The sequence below is a fragment of the Mesocricetus auratus genome, unplaced genomic scaffold (genome assembly GCF_017639785.1).
Source record: "Mesocricetus auratus isolate SY011 unplaced genomic scaffold, BCM_Maur_2.0 Super-Scaffold_100045, whole genome shotgun sequence".
Classification (NCBI taxonomy): domain Eukaryota; kingdom Metazoa; phylum Chordata; class Mammalia; order Rodentia; family Cricetidae; genus Mesocricetus; species Mesocricetus auratus.
In genome coordinates this window covers 6,762,560-6,777,184 of record NW_024429222.1, presented here as the reverse complement: position 1 = coordinate 6,777,184, position 14,625 = coordinate 6,762,560, and the positions used below count along the sequence as shown (strand labels likewise).

The 14,625-nt window shown below is 43.7% G+C and overlaps 1 protein-coding gene across 2 annotated transcripts in view; it reads right to left on the bottom strand.

Moving 5' to 3' along the window:
* Positions 1–14,625, bottom strand: part of Fto (FTO alpha-ketoglutarate dependent dioxygenase) — a 349,466-nt gene that overhangs the window by 132,799 nt on the left and 202,042 nt on the right. The window contains exon 8 of one of the 2 annotated variants that reach the window (XM_005079155.4): positions 9,700–9,824. The exons of the other annotated variant lie outside the window; for it this stretch is intronic. Coding sequence (XP_005079212.1) covers positions 9,700–9,824 — 125 coding nt within the window. The remainder of the gene's footprint in view (positions 1–9,699; positions 9,825–14,625) is intronic. 2 annotated transcript variants of the gene reach the window in all.

Sequence of the window (14,625 nt, the reverse complement as noted above, 5' to 3'; positions counted from 1 at the left end):
TGAAATACCGCAGAACCGAATCTTTTCAACAGCTCGGGTCTTATCCAGGAATCAACAAATGTGATCAACTAAATGTTAAGGTTTATTAAATTACAAAGTCCAGAGGTGAAGACAGAGGAGGCTAATCAGAAGTCATGCCAATCACTCCCACCTGTGCTTGAGTCCGGACCGGCCTGGCCACTCAAGGAACCGTGACCGCACCAAAAACACTGGGACCGTCACATGATTTCAGTGAGCAATTTAAAGGTGGCTGGCCTAATTTATATTTTCTGATTTGTTGTGTTTTTGTCCCAGGACAAGATATTGGAAAATTCTGATAAATGATGCAACAGTGTCCCCTACAGGCCAATGGTGCAGTTCTCCTCCCCCTCCCCCAGTACTTCTAAACCCAAAGCCAGTTAACTTTTATCTATAACCTGGAATATTCATTACAGAGTAAATTTGTAAAATACACTGGGGATCCCCCTGAGATAGAATAAAATTACTATTCTTCACATGTAGTAAATTGTTTCCTAGATATAAACATACTGTACGGCTGATGACTAACCCGCGATGGAGCAGATAAATCACTACCCTTTCACCTTAGGGTACCTGCTCAAGTCGGCCTTGATTAACACAGCCCCAAAATTACTTGACCTGGGGGATGTACAGATTCTTGGAGGCTAACCTTTGATGTTCTCATCTTCCTCCCCACCTTCTAAAAAGACTGTAATCAATATAAAAGAAACAACACAGCTATAAAAGGCAGAAACTTCTCTTTAAAAGATTAACGACAGCGAGATTCATAAAGCATGGGCAGCAAACAACTATCTTATGGAGAGATGCCTTCATGGCTGGAAGGTGAGGTGTATGCAGGCAGCAGAGGAAATATGTATTTACAGATACACGGTTGCTTTTCTTCACACTGGGAAAGATCCTGAAGGACTGGAAGTCCTGTACTGTTACAACTGAAGTCAACACACGAAGCCGTGTGAGTGGCTGACAAAGCTCCTGAGCTGGGCACGACGGCTTAAGTTTCATCTCCACTGCTGACTAGCTGTTGCCTTGGGCAAGGTGCTCTGCATCCTATGCTGTGTGCTCGTCATAACAGAGCACTGAAAACTCTGCCTGGCACTTGAGGAGCTCTCGGCTGGCGCTAGCTGCTACTACTGCTAATTCTGTTTCCATCCCAGATTTCATGGACAAGAAAATAGAGAAAGCCATGTCTAAGTTTGCTGCTCTCTGGGATCTTTTGTCACAGATGGAAAATGCCATCTGCCTTGAGGGTTATGTGGATCAAGACACTGTTTTAGGTGAAGTTGAAAAGATCTAAAGTGTCTGTGAACTGCCTAGACACCTATGGCCAGTTGCTAATAGGATTCAACCTGGAGCCTTGACCTACACCTGTCAATTTTAGGTGACAGTGTTTATCAGTAGCACAGACCAGGGCTAGCCTAGTCTAAACGTCCTCTCTTCCTAGCATCAGGTCTCCATTATGGGGGCAGGATTTTTGTATCAGACACTTTGTCAAAGGAGAGGGCAGTTTGAAAGAGGGGTTGAGTTCATTCTTCCTTTGTTCTTTTGACCCATCCTGTCACTGTTGTATTGCTGTGGGAAGACACCATGACGAACATTTACAAGAGAACATTTAACTGGGGGCTGGCTTACAGTTTCAGAGGGTGAGTCCATGACCAACATGGCAGGAAGCGTGGTGCTGAAACAGTAAACACAGAGCTTGCTTTTGATCCTCAAGGAGGAGGCAGAGAGAGACTGGGCCTGGCATGGGCTTTTGAAACTTCCAAGCCCATCCCCAGAGACACACCTTCTCTAACAAGGCCACACCTCCTAACCGTTCCTAAACAACCTACCACCTGGGAACGACAGAGTCAAATACATGAAGCTTCGCAGGCCACTCTCCTTCAAACCACAAGATGACGATGACGACGTGATGATGGTTTTACCGAACACTTGGTGTGTGTCAGGCACTTGTCCTAGGTGTTTCACAATCTGTGCAACAAACAGGATCCACCATTATCTATCCACCCAGCAAATTACAGACCAGAGAACTGAGGTTCAGAGAGAGCTAAAGAGAACTGAGGTTCAGAGAGAGCTAAGTAACCTGTTTAGTTACTGTCTTCAGTTAGTTGTACCTTCCCTAGAGTTATGGAAGTGGAGCCAAGATTCAAACCCAGACAATATGACTCATAATCTACACAGACAACCACTATGTTGTAGTAATACAATTTGTTCTAGAAAAAAAAACCAACTTTGTTCCACATTCAAAATCAAGAACGAGGAATCTCTTGCAAGAAGGTAGCAAAGATTCTATCCAAGGACACACATCATACATAGCTTTCTTTTCCTTCTATCTTACTCTCAAGGACAGTCAGTTTTCCTACCTACCAGCAGCCAGCACATCTCAGCAGATGGAGGGTAATCCTCCCTGAGGCCGACTTCCCGTGACTCACTCGAGAACACCTAGGCAGAGCTTCCATCTTCCTTCCCTGGGACCTGGGTTTCCATGAAATCATGACGCATCCTCTTTCTGAGTATTTATTGTTCTATGTTACATAATCCATTTCTCCTAATCAACTGTTACTCATCACTATTGCCCCAGGGCCTAGGATAATACCTACTACCAGCTAGGAACTCAATAAATATTTGCAGAACCAACATGTGACTGACATCAGTCACAGCAACAATAACAACCTTTGATAAAGGAGAGTGCGTTATCACCCATAATCCCAAACACCTATGGCACAGTTGTGGCTTTTCAAGTTCTCTCTTAAGGGGATTTCCCAGTACAACACTTGGGCTGAACTTAAGTCTTTCTTAAAGTGAAGGCTTTAAAAGCGGCAAAAGTCTGGTAAAGTACCTTGGAGCCAGGGAGCAGGCAATTAATGTGAAATCCCTAGGCTGGTGCTCCTGGGATACTGATGTTCTGTGGGGACCTGACAGAAATGACCCTTCACAACTACAAAGGCAAGAGTTATCACAAGTGACCATTTATGAGGAAGATTAGACGATTTGCTATCTTTAACCTGAATGGGATGGCTTTGGCTCAGTTCTGTTGAGTGTTTGTCACTCAGCTCTACACATTTTACAGACACACTATGCAGGGTTCCACTGGGGAAACAGTGCCTGACAATCCCCCCCCCTGCACCTTCCACACACACACACACACACACACACACTAGAAGAGAAACTCCATAAGAGAAGACTGCTCTTCAGTTATGTTCACTGCTGTGCTTCCAAAGCCTGAAGCAGGGCTTGGGAAACAGCCCCCAGGAAATAGCTGTTGAATAAAGAAATGTGTGAATCAATAGTTTCTCAAAAATGTTAAGAAGCCCTGCTCTTAAGAACAGCCAACAACTAACCACAATCAGTAACCTTACAGAGCTCCAGCTCGCCTGCCCACATGTTGACTTTATAAATAAGATGTGCAGATGTCAGCTGGCTTCTGTGCCCATAGAAGGGTCAAATAACGATAGCAACGGTGGCAGTAACAGTAACAGCACTGCCCACCTTAGATAGGTTGCTGAAGATTGGACAAAAGGTAACCCAGCTCTTTATTCCCTTAGCCCTTGCTCTGCATTCATACAATGTTTCAATCCCTACATATTTACAGGGGCTTTATGGAGTTATCAGGTTTTATGGAGTGATCTGGTTCAGAGACACAAAGGACATTCTTTTGCTAAGATAGCAAAATTGCAGATAGCAGAGACTGCAATTACTGAAGGAAAATGGCAGATGCGTTAAGGAAGAAAAAAATCAACATAGATTGGTAGGCCAGTGACTTCTGGTTTTTCACCCTGTCCCCTCCCCCGCCCCCCATGTCTCCTCATGCCACCCAGACAGTACCCACAAGTTCCTCTACGGCAAAGGACAGTGACATACAAACTCATGCTAAAACTCTCAGTGCCCACTAACTAACTGCCTGAAGAATCATGAAGAAGGAGCATAAAGGACGGTATCAAACACAGTCAGATGAATCCGTTACAGTCCATCTCAGCAGGTAACTGTCTCAGCCTCCCAGGGCACCCCAGGGGCTAGTGGTGACACATATTAGTACGTAACTGGGAAATGAGCTGTGGCCCAAATGGGAAGTCACTGAGGCTCAGGACACAGCAGGTAACTAGGACAAGGTAGCTGCCCAGAGCAGTTGGAACAAGAACTCAGAACACCTGCGGCTGGGATTGTTGTAGCATTTAATAGTCTCTACTACTGTAGACTTCAACCACAGCCTGCCCTCCCTGGACTGAATCCAAACCTCATTCAGAGGTATGACCTTCGAGAGGCCTTTAGGACCTGACCCAAAACCTCCAGATGCACCATCTTCTCACCAAGGTCTACTTCTCTTCAACCCAGGGCAGGAAATTGGGAATGGCTGACTCAAGAATGAGACCATGGTTTTTGTCCTGGTGCTAACAGAGTCCCTTGGTGTCTTCTCCCCCCAACTAGCTTGTGTACAAAGCTTTATGTTCAAGACCCTGCCTCCTTCCAGCTGCAAGTGTTCCACCCTTGATAAAGCAAGAGAATTTCATTTCTAGTATTAGGGGTCTCCCCTCCCCTCTAAATTCAAGGTTCCAGCTCAGCAAGGTTAAGGAAACACAAAGTACTTAGAAACACAGGCATGGGATGGGGAAGTATTTCATTCAGTCAGTTGGAGTGCCAGGTGCCTTGGCAGATGCCAGGCACACATCATGAACAGTATCTAGTCCCCTTGCTGGGATAGGCCATTATTACAATGGAAGAGACCATTAAATGCTACAACAATTCCAGCTGCTGGTGTTCTCAGTGTTAAGCCAACACACACTCTGTTTAACCTATGGTAGAGATGTAAGTATAAACACTGAATCAGGTCAACAGAGGAGAAATATCACTCAGTAGCTCTCTCTTTCTCCTCTCTTTCTCTCTATCTCTCTCTCTGTCTGTCTCTGACTCTGTCTCTGTCTCTGTGTGTGTGTGTGTGTGTGTGTGTGTGTGTGTACATACATGTATGTTCATGTCCCTGAGCATGGTATAGGAGGCTGAATCCAGGGCCTTGCACATGTTAAGAATACTTACTACTGAACTACACTCTCAGACCCATGCTATGCCTTTTCATAACCTACCAGAATGTGCACATGAATATTCAGAGGTATATTATTTGTAATAGTTCCAAATGTAAACAACCAGATGTCTAACAGCTGATAACTGGGTAAATGAAGTATGGCATATTCATAAATGGAATATTATTCAACACCAAATAGAATGAAGTACTTACATGCTATGACATGGATGAACCCTGAAATTATGCTAAACGGAAGGAGCCAAACATAATAGGTAAATCTGTAGACACCGAACGTAAACTAGTGGTTGGCAGTGGCTGTGGGGAAAAGGGAAAATCTCAAGTGGCTATTACCAGATAAAAGGGCTTTGTTTTGGGTAGGGAGTATGCTGCCGCTAGACAGTATAATGACTGTACAGTCTTGAGCAGACACGTCAAAAGCCACTCATGGTGTACTTCACAAGGCGGACTTTTAGATCATACAGCATTGCATTCTCTTTAGATTAGATCTCGAGTTTAAAAAACCCCTAATGACCTTGCTTTTCTCTTATTATTGTGCTTGCTCCTCATACAGCAACAAGTTAAGGCACTGCCTGCCAATGAACAGTGAGCCTCACTCTGAACCTCCATGGTTAGCCAGATCCTTCCCTGTTGTCCCTCCCTCCATGCCCCTCCCTCCCTAATACATGGTCAAGTCGAAACCAAAAACATGCTAGCTTTGGGTAATGTTTAGAAGCTTTTTGTTTCTATTTTCAATATAATGACAGTCTAGGTGAGGCTTCTATTATGCAGATAATAAAGCTCAGAGTCAGAGCCTTTAATGCCACAGAATGCTAGTCTTTTAAGACTTTGACAATGACTTACTTTGCAGAGCAGGTTATGCAGAGCAGCTTCACATTCCTCCTGACTGCCTTCCACCATCTCTCTAGAAACCTGTGCTATCTCATACTCAGAGAAGGCCTGGAGCTGGCTGCTGAGCACACCATCGCAGGAACAGCATTGCGTGCAGTATTCTGTACATAGTTAAGCAAACAAAGTATACAGATGCTTGATGAATAAAACCATTCTAGACTCAGAAAGCAGAGAATCATGATGTGTCCATCATCTTTGCAGAAAAGAACAGAGCCATAGGTCTCCAGCATCACACCTGAAGCAGGGCACTACGCATTTGTGGAATGAATACTCAGGAAATAAACTTTACACACTGGGTAAACAGTGCGTCTTTTCCAGAAAAAATTACAAAGTCTTAGTTGGGACACAGTGCCCAGGAGCCATGCACAGACCCAGTGCTGCGACATGCAGACAGGCCATATGCTGGAATGGACACTTGGTTTTGTTTTGTAAAGTACTCTCATTAACCTCCATCACTGAAACCGAGCAAACAAGCAGAAACAAAATGTTGATAGTCATTCTGACATGTTCAAGGCAAAGGGGGCTTGTTCCATTCCTGAAGCTGAACATGGATAATTATGCCATCAATGCCTCAGCATTTTTAGCACTCTAGGTGATATGCTGGGGATGTGTATAAAATAAACAAAGACACTGATCTCTAGATTTTATCTAGAAAAACAAGTCAGGCGTGTACACTGGACTGTACCTTTTCTTTGGTGGACTTTTCAAATGATAATTCCTTCCACTGTCACCATTAAATCTTAATCCATTCCAGCTCCTTGCATGGGTCATTGAGTCTATATGTACTGCTGTTATTTTAAAATGTTTCCCCTTGGTAGGGAAAGAGGGGGAGAAAAGATGTTGAGAGCCAGATGGGCCTCTTCACAGTTCATTTATCAAACCCAATACGCTGGGCTCCACCCTCCTCTCTCTCACTATTGCAGTTAAACTTCCATATAATTTGGTAATCATTTTCATTATCAGACAGTGACCCAAAGCAGCCGATCCTGGGCTGCTCAGCTCTTGCAGCTGCTCTTTCTCTGCCTGCTCCTACAGTAGACCCTAAGAGCTTCGGGTTTTATTAGCTGCAGACTGACCTCTGGGCTGCGGAGGTCAAGAAGGGGTCAGATCAGAGGGCTTGCCCAGTTCTTTAAAAGCTATAACAAGCTGTCCATCAGGCAGAGTGGACTGTATAAACAAAGGCAAATCTTCAGAAATTCGGTACCACTTCTGTTAACACTTACCCAGCATTCACACGGTGCTCCTGATGTATTTTGGATCATTCAACTCCGGGGAAGTGAATAGACAGCCCTAATAAGCCTATTTGGAGGGCACTGTTTATAAGATTATCGAGTTTGGGGAAGAAAACCCAACAGCGCTCAGATGTCCCTCTAGAATCACGGGCTTGTGTGACACTGTGACAAACTCAGTTACCCCAAGTCACTGCAGAATTGACACTTTCCTCAAGAAGCTAAATCACAGGGAACATATGCTTTTGGTTTCAGGCATGTGGAGTCCCAGACAATGGCTCCACTCCTGGCCTGAGAGAAGGACACATATTTTATGACCAAGTTACAAGTTCCACTTGAAAGGTTCTCTGGAGATCACGAGGGCAGATGAACCTGCTGAAGAAAGGGCTTATGATGGTAGCCTGGCACTGAAGCTATGCCAGCGGGGGTCGGGCTGACCTAAAGGTCTTGAAGTCGCACAGCTCAATGAGTGTCATAAGTCAATTAGTCACCCGGATGCAACTTTCTGAAGGAAAAAAAAATCTCTATTATCTAAATCTAACTGGTTCCTTATTAGCTTTGATGAAGGTGAAATGCTGTAATCTACGGCTTGGTCTCTGGTGAGTGCTAATTATTTTCTGTTAAAGCACAATGCTTTTAATTTGTTGTTACTGTTTTCTTCATGTAATTCCAGAGCATACAATAAGCCCATCTTTAAATCGCAGACAGCAAGGAAGAAAGGCACCTTCTGGAGTGTTTATAACTTTTACCACCACCCGCAGGATGGCCATGCAAGGCCTGGCCTGTGCCAGACGCCGGGCTGTGCTTTGATGAGCAAAGAGAGGGATATGGTGACCGCCTGTTTATCCAGCTCATATGGATGAGGCTTTGAGATAGGGCATCGAGATGGGAAACATCAAATGGGGGCAGGGGCGGGTGGGGAGGATACGGTTACTTAATACTCCAAGGACACTTTGCCTTGGGAGCTCTCAGGACACGGACCTCTTGAAATTTTCTTTCAGGTGTTTGGTTTTAAGAGGGTCTGCACAGTGTCAGCTGCTAAGCCCCTTCTTCCCTCTGCTTCTGCCACAAAGGACCTGCGAATTTTTGTTTCAGATGCTAGACTACATCAACTTCAGCACTGGCTCCAGCGCCTGATTAAACTGTTAGCAGCAAAGGGTCAGAAATGCTGAAGCCAGACACCTTTTAAACAGGCCATCTTGGCCATGTTGTCTAATGAGCTGATGCCATAGGAAATTGCCAGTGACAAACTATATGCATCCAACAAAAGACAGCCATTCCTGGTGAGCGGAGAAGAGTGTGGAAGAGAAAATATAAGGGATACATTCTTCTCTCCTTTCTTATTTAATAAGGAGCACCAGAGAGAAGATAGAATGTGGCAAAAAGAGAAAGAAACCTTTCTGATGTCCCAATGCTGATATTCCACTATTTAATACGATATAATACAATTATAATAATGGTAACACAAAAACCGCAAAATTTAATTATGGAAAGTTAAAATGGCAAATCACCCCTTTGTCACAGCAGTTGGAAACTCATTTACTGTGACTACACTGTGAGAAAGGGCAATACTCAAAATGAGGATGCTCCTCTTAAACACAAGCCTGAATCAGACAGAGATCATGCAGCCACTGACGAAGCAGCTTTCTGATGCCCAGTGAGAAGCAACAGCTCCTGCTGCCTTTCTTGGAAAATGCTCCCTTTCAAACACATCTATTTTTAAGATTATAATTACCAGTAAAGCTATCAGTTAATATAAATTCTGCCATATGAAGTTTTAAAGAATATCATGGACATCAATAAAATTGTTCTTTGACTCCCAGGGACACAGAATTTCTAGGCATAAAATAGAACTGTGAGAAAAACACAGTATCATCTCCTGATTCCTCTCCCTCCTGTGTGGAGATGGTCCAGGATTTTTACCAGCTATGCATAAAGAGAATCCCAACATTTGGGGGAGCCAGCTCTGACCTCTCAGATGCCAACTGTTTTTAGCAAGATAACACTAGACTTCCCCTGTAAGCACACTCCATCAGAACTGATGACTTATACAAACCTCCCCCCAGTGACAGCTTTCCAACCCACAGGTAGCTCCATGCACAAAGAAAGCAGGCTGAAGCAAAAGAATCTCTACTCGGCCACTTCTGAAAATGAGACTGATAAATACACTGCTTCCAGTCTGTCGCTTGCAGGGACACAGTCGACTTGGTGGACCTCCCAGGCGTCTGTCTAACCCAATAGTAAAGCTTGTCTTCAGACTGCTGATCAGAAAGGGTGCTTGTGCACCAGGTACTTAAGCTACATTATGCTCAAGATGCAAACCTGCAGGCTAAATGTTGCACTCGAAGAGAACTCATACACACATATGGACAACGTCAGGCATCATGATAACTGAGGAGGTTAACCAAGAGCAGGAAAGCTAACTTCAGCTCAGAATGTCTTCAACGTGCTCACTTCCTATGGCCACAAGTGAGAGGAGCAAGCTGAGCCAGGTCAGGGACACAAACCCCATCTCACAGAAGCACAAACCTGGTGTGCCATTCTTTCCTCAGGTTCTGGCGCACGGTGAGCGGGGCCAGGATGGCAGCCAGAATTTCATTCCTTTGTTCCACAGGGAGTCCCTCTCTTTTAACTTCACGAAGCACAGCATTTGTCTAGAAGAAATGATTCCCAAAAGAGAAAGAAAAAGTGAAAAATTAATAATAAAAAAAAAGCCCATAAGCAAATAAGGACAGTAAATCAATGGCTTTTTTATTACAGTTCCCTTGCTAACAAATCAATACGGTAAATGATGGTCAAAAATGGCCAGCATATATTCTGGGTTTAATCAATGTACATGGCACACAGGGCAAACTCCAAAGCACCATTGCCTAAAGAAACGTGTCCAGACGCTATGCATTCTCACTCTCATTTTCTCAGCACACCAACCATTTTTTTCCCAGGGAACTGCCTACCATGAGCTATTATTAGAAATGGTTTTCATGGACTAGTCACTGTGAGTTGTTTGTTTTGCCTTAAAAAACAACAACATCAAAGAAAACATAAGCTCTGTGACTTCCCTGTCTACTGCCACCCCGTGGAGGTTTTCTATATGGCCTCTCTCTTGAAACACTACTTTCAATTTCTACCCATGTCAGAGGTTGGGGGCGTTGTCACTCATTTCCCTTGCATTTTCCAAATCAAGATCTGGCAAAGATCTAAATAAGGGCATATTAGTCAGAAAGGGCAGTATATCTCAATAAACATCTTTAAAATTTGTGACAATTACTGGCATTTATTGACTCTTAAATATTTTTTTGTGTCTTACTTGGAATAGCTCTGTCTCTTTTCTGGAATACTACATCACACAGTTAAAGCTGAAAGCAGCCCAAAAAAGCCATCTAGTGTACTACCATGCCTGTGTGCATGCGATACTTCACCAAAACAAAGGACAATGGACACATCCAATAGGCTCTAAGTGCGGTGAAACTAACTTACAAAGTGTCTTTAGTGTGCCCTCCCACCTACCATCGTTTCAATTGTGTCCAATGGCTTTTGCTTTCCATACACAGTGAGGAGTCTCTACGAGGGGAAGAGAAGGAGTGTACAAGACTGTGTCACAGAAACAGAGGATGCTGTCCCGTCTACCACCATCTCCCACTAACCACCTTACTATTTGTCAAAATGATAAATGAGAAAGAAACATGAAAAATAAGTACTGCAAACAAAAAGAACAATGGATGACTCTTAAGAAATCACTGTTACATACACGATAGGCTCATAAAAATGGCAAATTGTGAGAGCACTATCTGCTTCATGAGGGGCTGGCTCTTCACTGCTAAGAATTAACTTTATGATCTTCTAAGATAGCCAGAACCCCAGGTTTTAGTTCCCCGGGATTCAGGCATTCTCTTATGTCCTTACAAGTTATACAACATCTAACATTTTTTCTTTAAATTGGCCCATATAAAAAATAGAAATATCCACTTTATAGAAAAATGGAGAAACAGTGGTACTCTTCATAATTGAGATGAAAACCATAAAGACAGTAAAAGCAAGGTGTCTGCCTGCCCCCCTCTATGTGGGTCATTGCTTGCTAGGATTCCCAAATGGCAGTACACTCCTGTTGGATCATAAAGGAAGGTATCAGAAATATCAGAGAATATCAGAGAAATATCACATTGCAATAAGATAGAAGAGCTCAGTAGTACTGATAACTAAAGCCCATCCACTGCAATGAGGACCGCTGATGCATCACATAAATTGAAAAGAGGCCAACGGAATCCCCTTCTCCCAGAACTCCAGGAGTGCCAGCTAATTTTATCCTGGGGATTCCTGTGGGCCTCATGCCACACTCAAGAGGGAAGGCCAGATGGCAATGGCATAACTATAGAGCATTTCCTAAGTTTAGAGGTAAGTCCCTGAACAAAAGGAAATTTCAGAATGTCAAATGAGCATTCCTCTTACATGATAATTAACTAGTATTTCTCCTTACACTAATGCCAGCTCCTCAAGCTTGACTTACCTGGGGAATGTTAGTAGGCATTTTCCATTAGTACTAACATAGAACACTCATGTACATTCCATTTTATAAAAACAATCTCCTACTAGCCAAAACACATCGCCTCTTCCCTCACCCTCTCACATGGAAAGCAAGCCACAGGGTTAAGACCAAGCCTTGAGAGTTGCACTCCTTTTCAATAAAGTTTGAGAGAACAATGGCCAAATAAGAATAACCAAGCCTATACGTAAGAGGACTAGACCTTCAACCTGAGTCTCCTCTGTGGCAAGGCCTCCTCGATCTGTACATGGACACACAGACTGCTTGTCCAGTGCACCTGCCGTTCTGGTTCTAGTGCTCGGTTCATCTTCCACATCCAAAGTTGTGCTAGTTCAACAAAAGGATGCCAGAAAGTGTTGACTACTGGAAAGTTAAACATTTTTATAAAGCTATCTGGCAACCATGACCAGAGCCCTCCAGTGTGCCAGGAACACAAGCACATCCCTTTGGACATTCCAAGTGCAAAGGCTCTCCTAGAGTGGCTTTCACTTCTGCAACTGGCCCGACCTCCATCCATCAGATTGGAGAGACCACTCTCCCCTAGGCTCCTGCTCAACCCTTGGCACATCCCTTCTCATCTCCTGGGTGAATCTTCTTCCTGAGACCATCAACTGTTGCCATCCTGAGGTCATACGCTTCATTCTCTTGTCTCTTTTGCCTGCTGTCTAATTTAAGGGGTCCCTGTAGACTCACTACATCTACTTATCTCCCCTCTGCACTGGTTTCTGCCTCATACAACCAACAACTGGCTATCTCTCCTTAAGCATGACACCTCAAACTCGGTACCACAGCCTCCAGCTGCTCACATCTGAACCTCCTTTCCTACCCTATCTCTCTTCTCCTCACCAATCCTACCCTAGAACAAGTGCTACCATTATCAGCACAATACACAGACTCCATCCCTGGAATCATCTAGTCTCCCCTGATCCCTGCACACACTCCCTTCACCTTAGCCCTTCTCTCTTACACCTGTCTCTTCCTGTCCCCTCTCAGTTCAGACCTCTTATATGTACATGACAGATCCCAAACTGCCATCAATCTTACCCATATGTGAAATTTTCTTACTGCAAGAGATAAAATGTTGGGGACTTGGGATGTAGTTCAGTGACAGAACAGTCACCTAGCATGTACAAGCCCCTGAAGAGAAGGAGACTAAGAGGTAGAGGAGGGCAAGAGGGAGGAAAAGGGGTCATTTTTCATAGTGTAAGTCTGAACAAGTTACTTTCTTTCATATAAACCAGCTTTACCCAGGCAGTAGTTTGTGAAGGTGTCTACACAGAGTCCTGGTGCTCCATGAAGTAAAGTAACATCAGAGATGAGGACCTCCGGTCTCCAAAGCACAACACAACTAAGGAATTTCTGCTTATGCATGTTTTAGTTGCTAAAGTCAGAAGATTAGAAAAAAAAAACAAATATATTTTTAAAGAGCTCAAATTCCTAAGCAATGCAAAACCGAAACCAAAATAAAACAAAGGAAACCTTGGTATCATGATATGCATCCTGCTGGCATTGCCAATTTTATCTCTTGCCATCTGCTCCATATAAACTGCTAGGAACTCCCTGAAAGGTCTTCAGGAAGCACTCCCTTGGGCCCTACTTATAAGACACAGCTCAGACCACACCCCCTTAGCAAAGTCTTGCACGGGCCACACTCTTGTCCCAAACTCAGTTGGTCTGACCATATCTGAGCATGTCCTAAACCACATCACCGTCCACAGAGTGTGTTTAGTCATCTCCATGTTTCCTGCTCCACGCGCTGGTCTTTCAGAACAGACAGGCACCTTGGAGGGCAGCATGCCATGGCAGTAGACTCCGAAGGACTCCACTGAATGAGTGAGGCCCAATGATATGCTGTAGGGCACCTCAGTATGAACAAGTGGTTACCTAGACAGATGTCAAAGGAGTACTTTGGTTCTAAGTGCTCATGAAGACACATCTAAGAAGGAGCTTGCAAAACCTACTCTGAAGTGATATAATTAAGGGAAAAAAGTATATACACCAAAGGCAATTCCCATTTGGATGAACTGTCACAGTAGGATTCTCTGTTAGTGATGTCACATTTTTTCCATGTACACACTCGGTAATAAGCCATTTCAACAGAGAGAAACCAACTAGGAGTCTGGAGACACTAAGGACATTAAGAATTCCACAAAGCCTTTTGTCTCTTCTCCCTTACACGTACAAAACCAACGCAAAAATAAAATCCATAACAGAGAGGGAAAGAGGGAGGGAGAGAAATTGAGACCAAGAAATCTTGAATTTTAGGCTTATATTCACATTCTTCTTTGAAAAGAATTTCTTAGTTCTCTCTCTCTCTCTCTCTCTCTCTCTCTCTCTCTCTCTCTCTCTCTCTCTCTCTCTCTCTCTCTCTCTCTCTTGGTTTTTCGAGACAGGGTTTCTCTGTATTGTTTTGGAGCCTGTCCTGGAACTCGCTCTGTAGATCAGGCTGGCCTCGAACTCAGAGATCCGCCTGCCTCTGCCTCCCGAGTGCTGGGATTAAAGGCGTGCGCCACCACCGCCCAGCTTAGAATTTCTTAATTCTTAATTTACTAAATTAAAACAGAACAACTCACTTAATTTTTGTTGAACACATAGTTACATTCAGTAACTTTTAACATGCTTAATAATGAATGTGCATATGAATACACATCCCAAAGTGCACAATTTGCTACACACAGGCTTTCAGAGAGGAGTCCTTACATGAACAGGAAGAAAGTACATGCACTCATCACTAATAATTCAATTTGAGTCACGAATTCTTCTGATCCTCTCTTGACATGGAGTAACAGTTCTGACCAGTCTAAAATCCCAAAATTTATATTGAATCTACCACCCAAAAGTCAGAGAACTTTTGCTTAAGGATACACAGACATATAGGGAAATGGAATGGCATTCCACAGATACGGCTGATAATG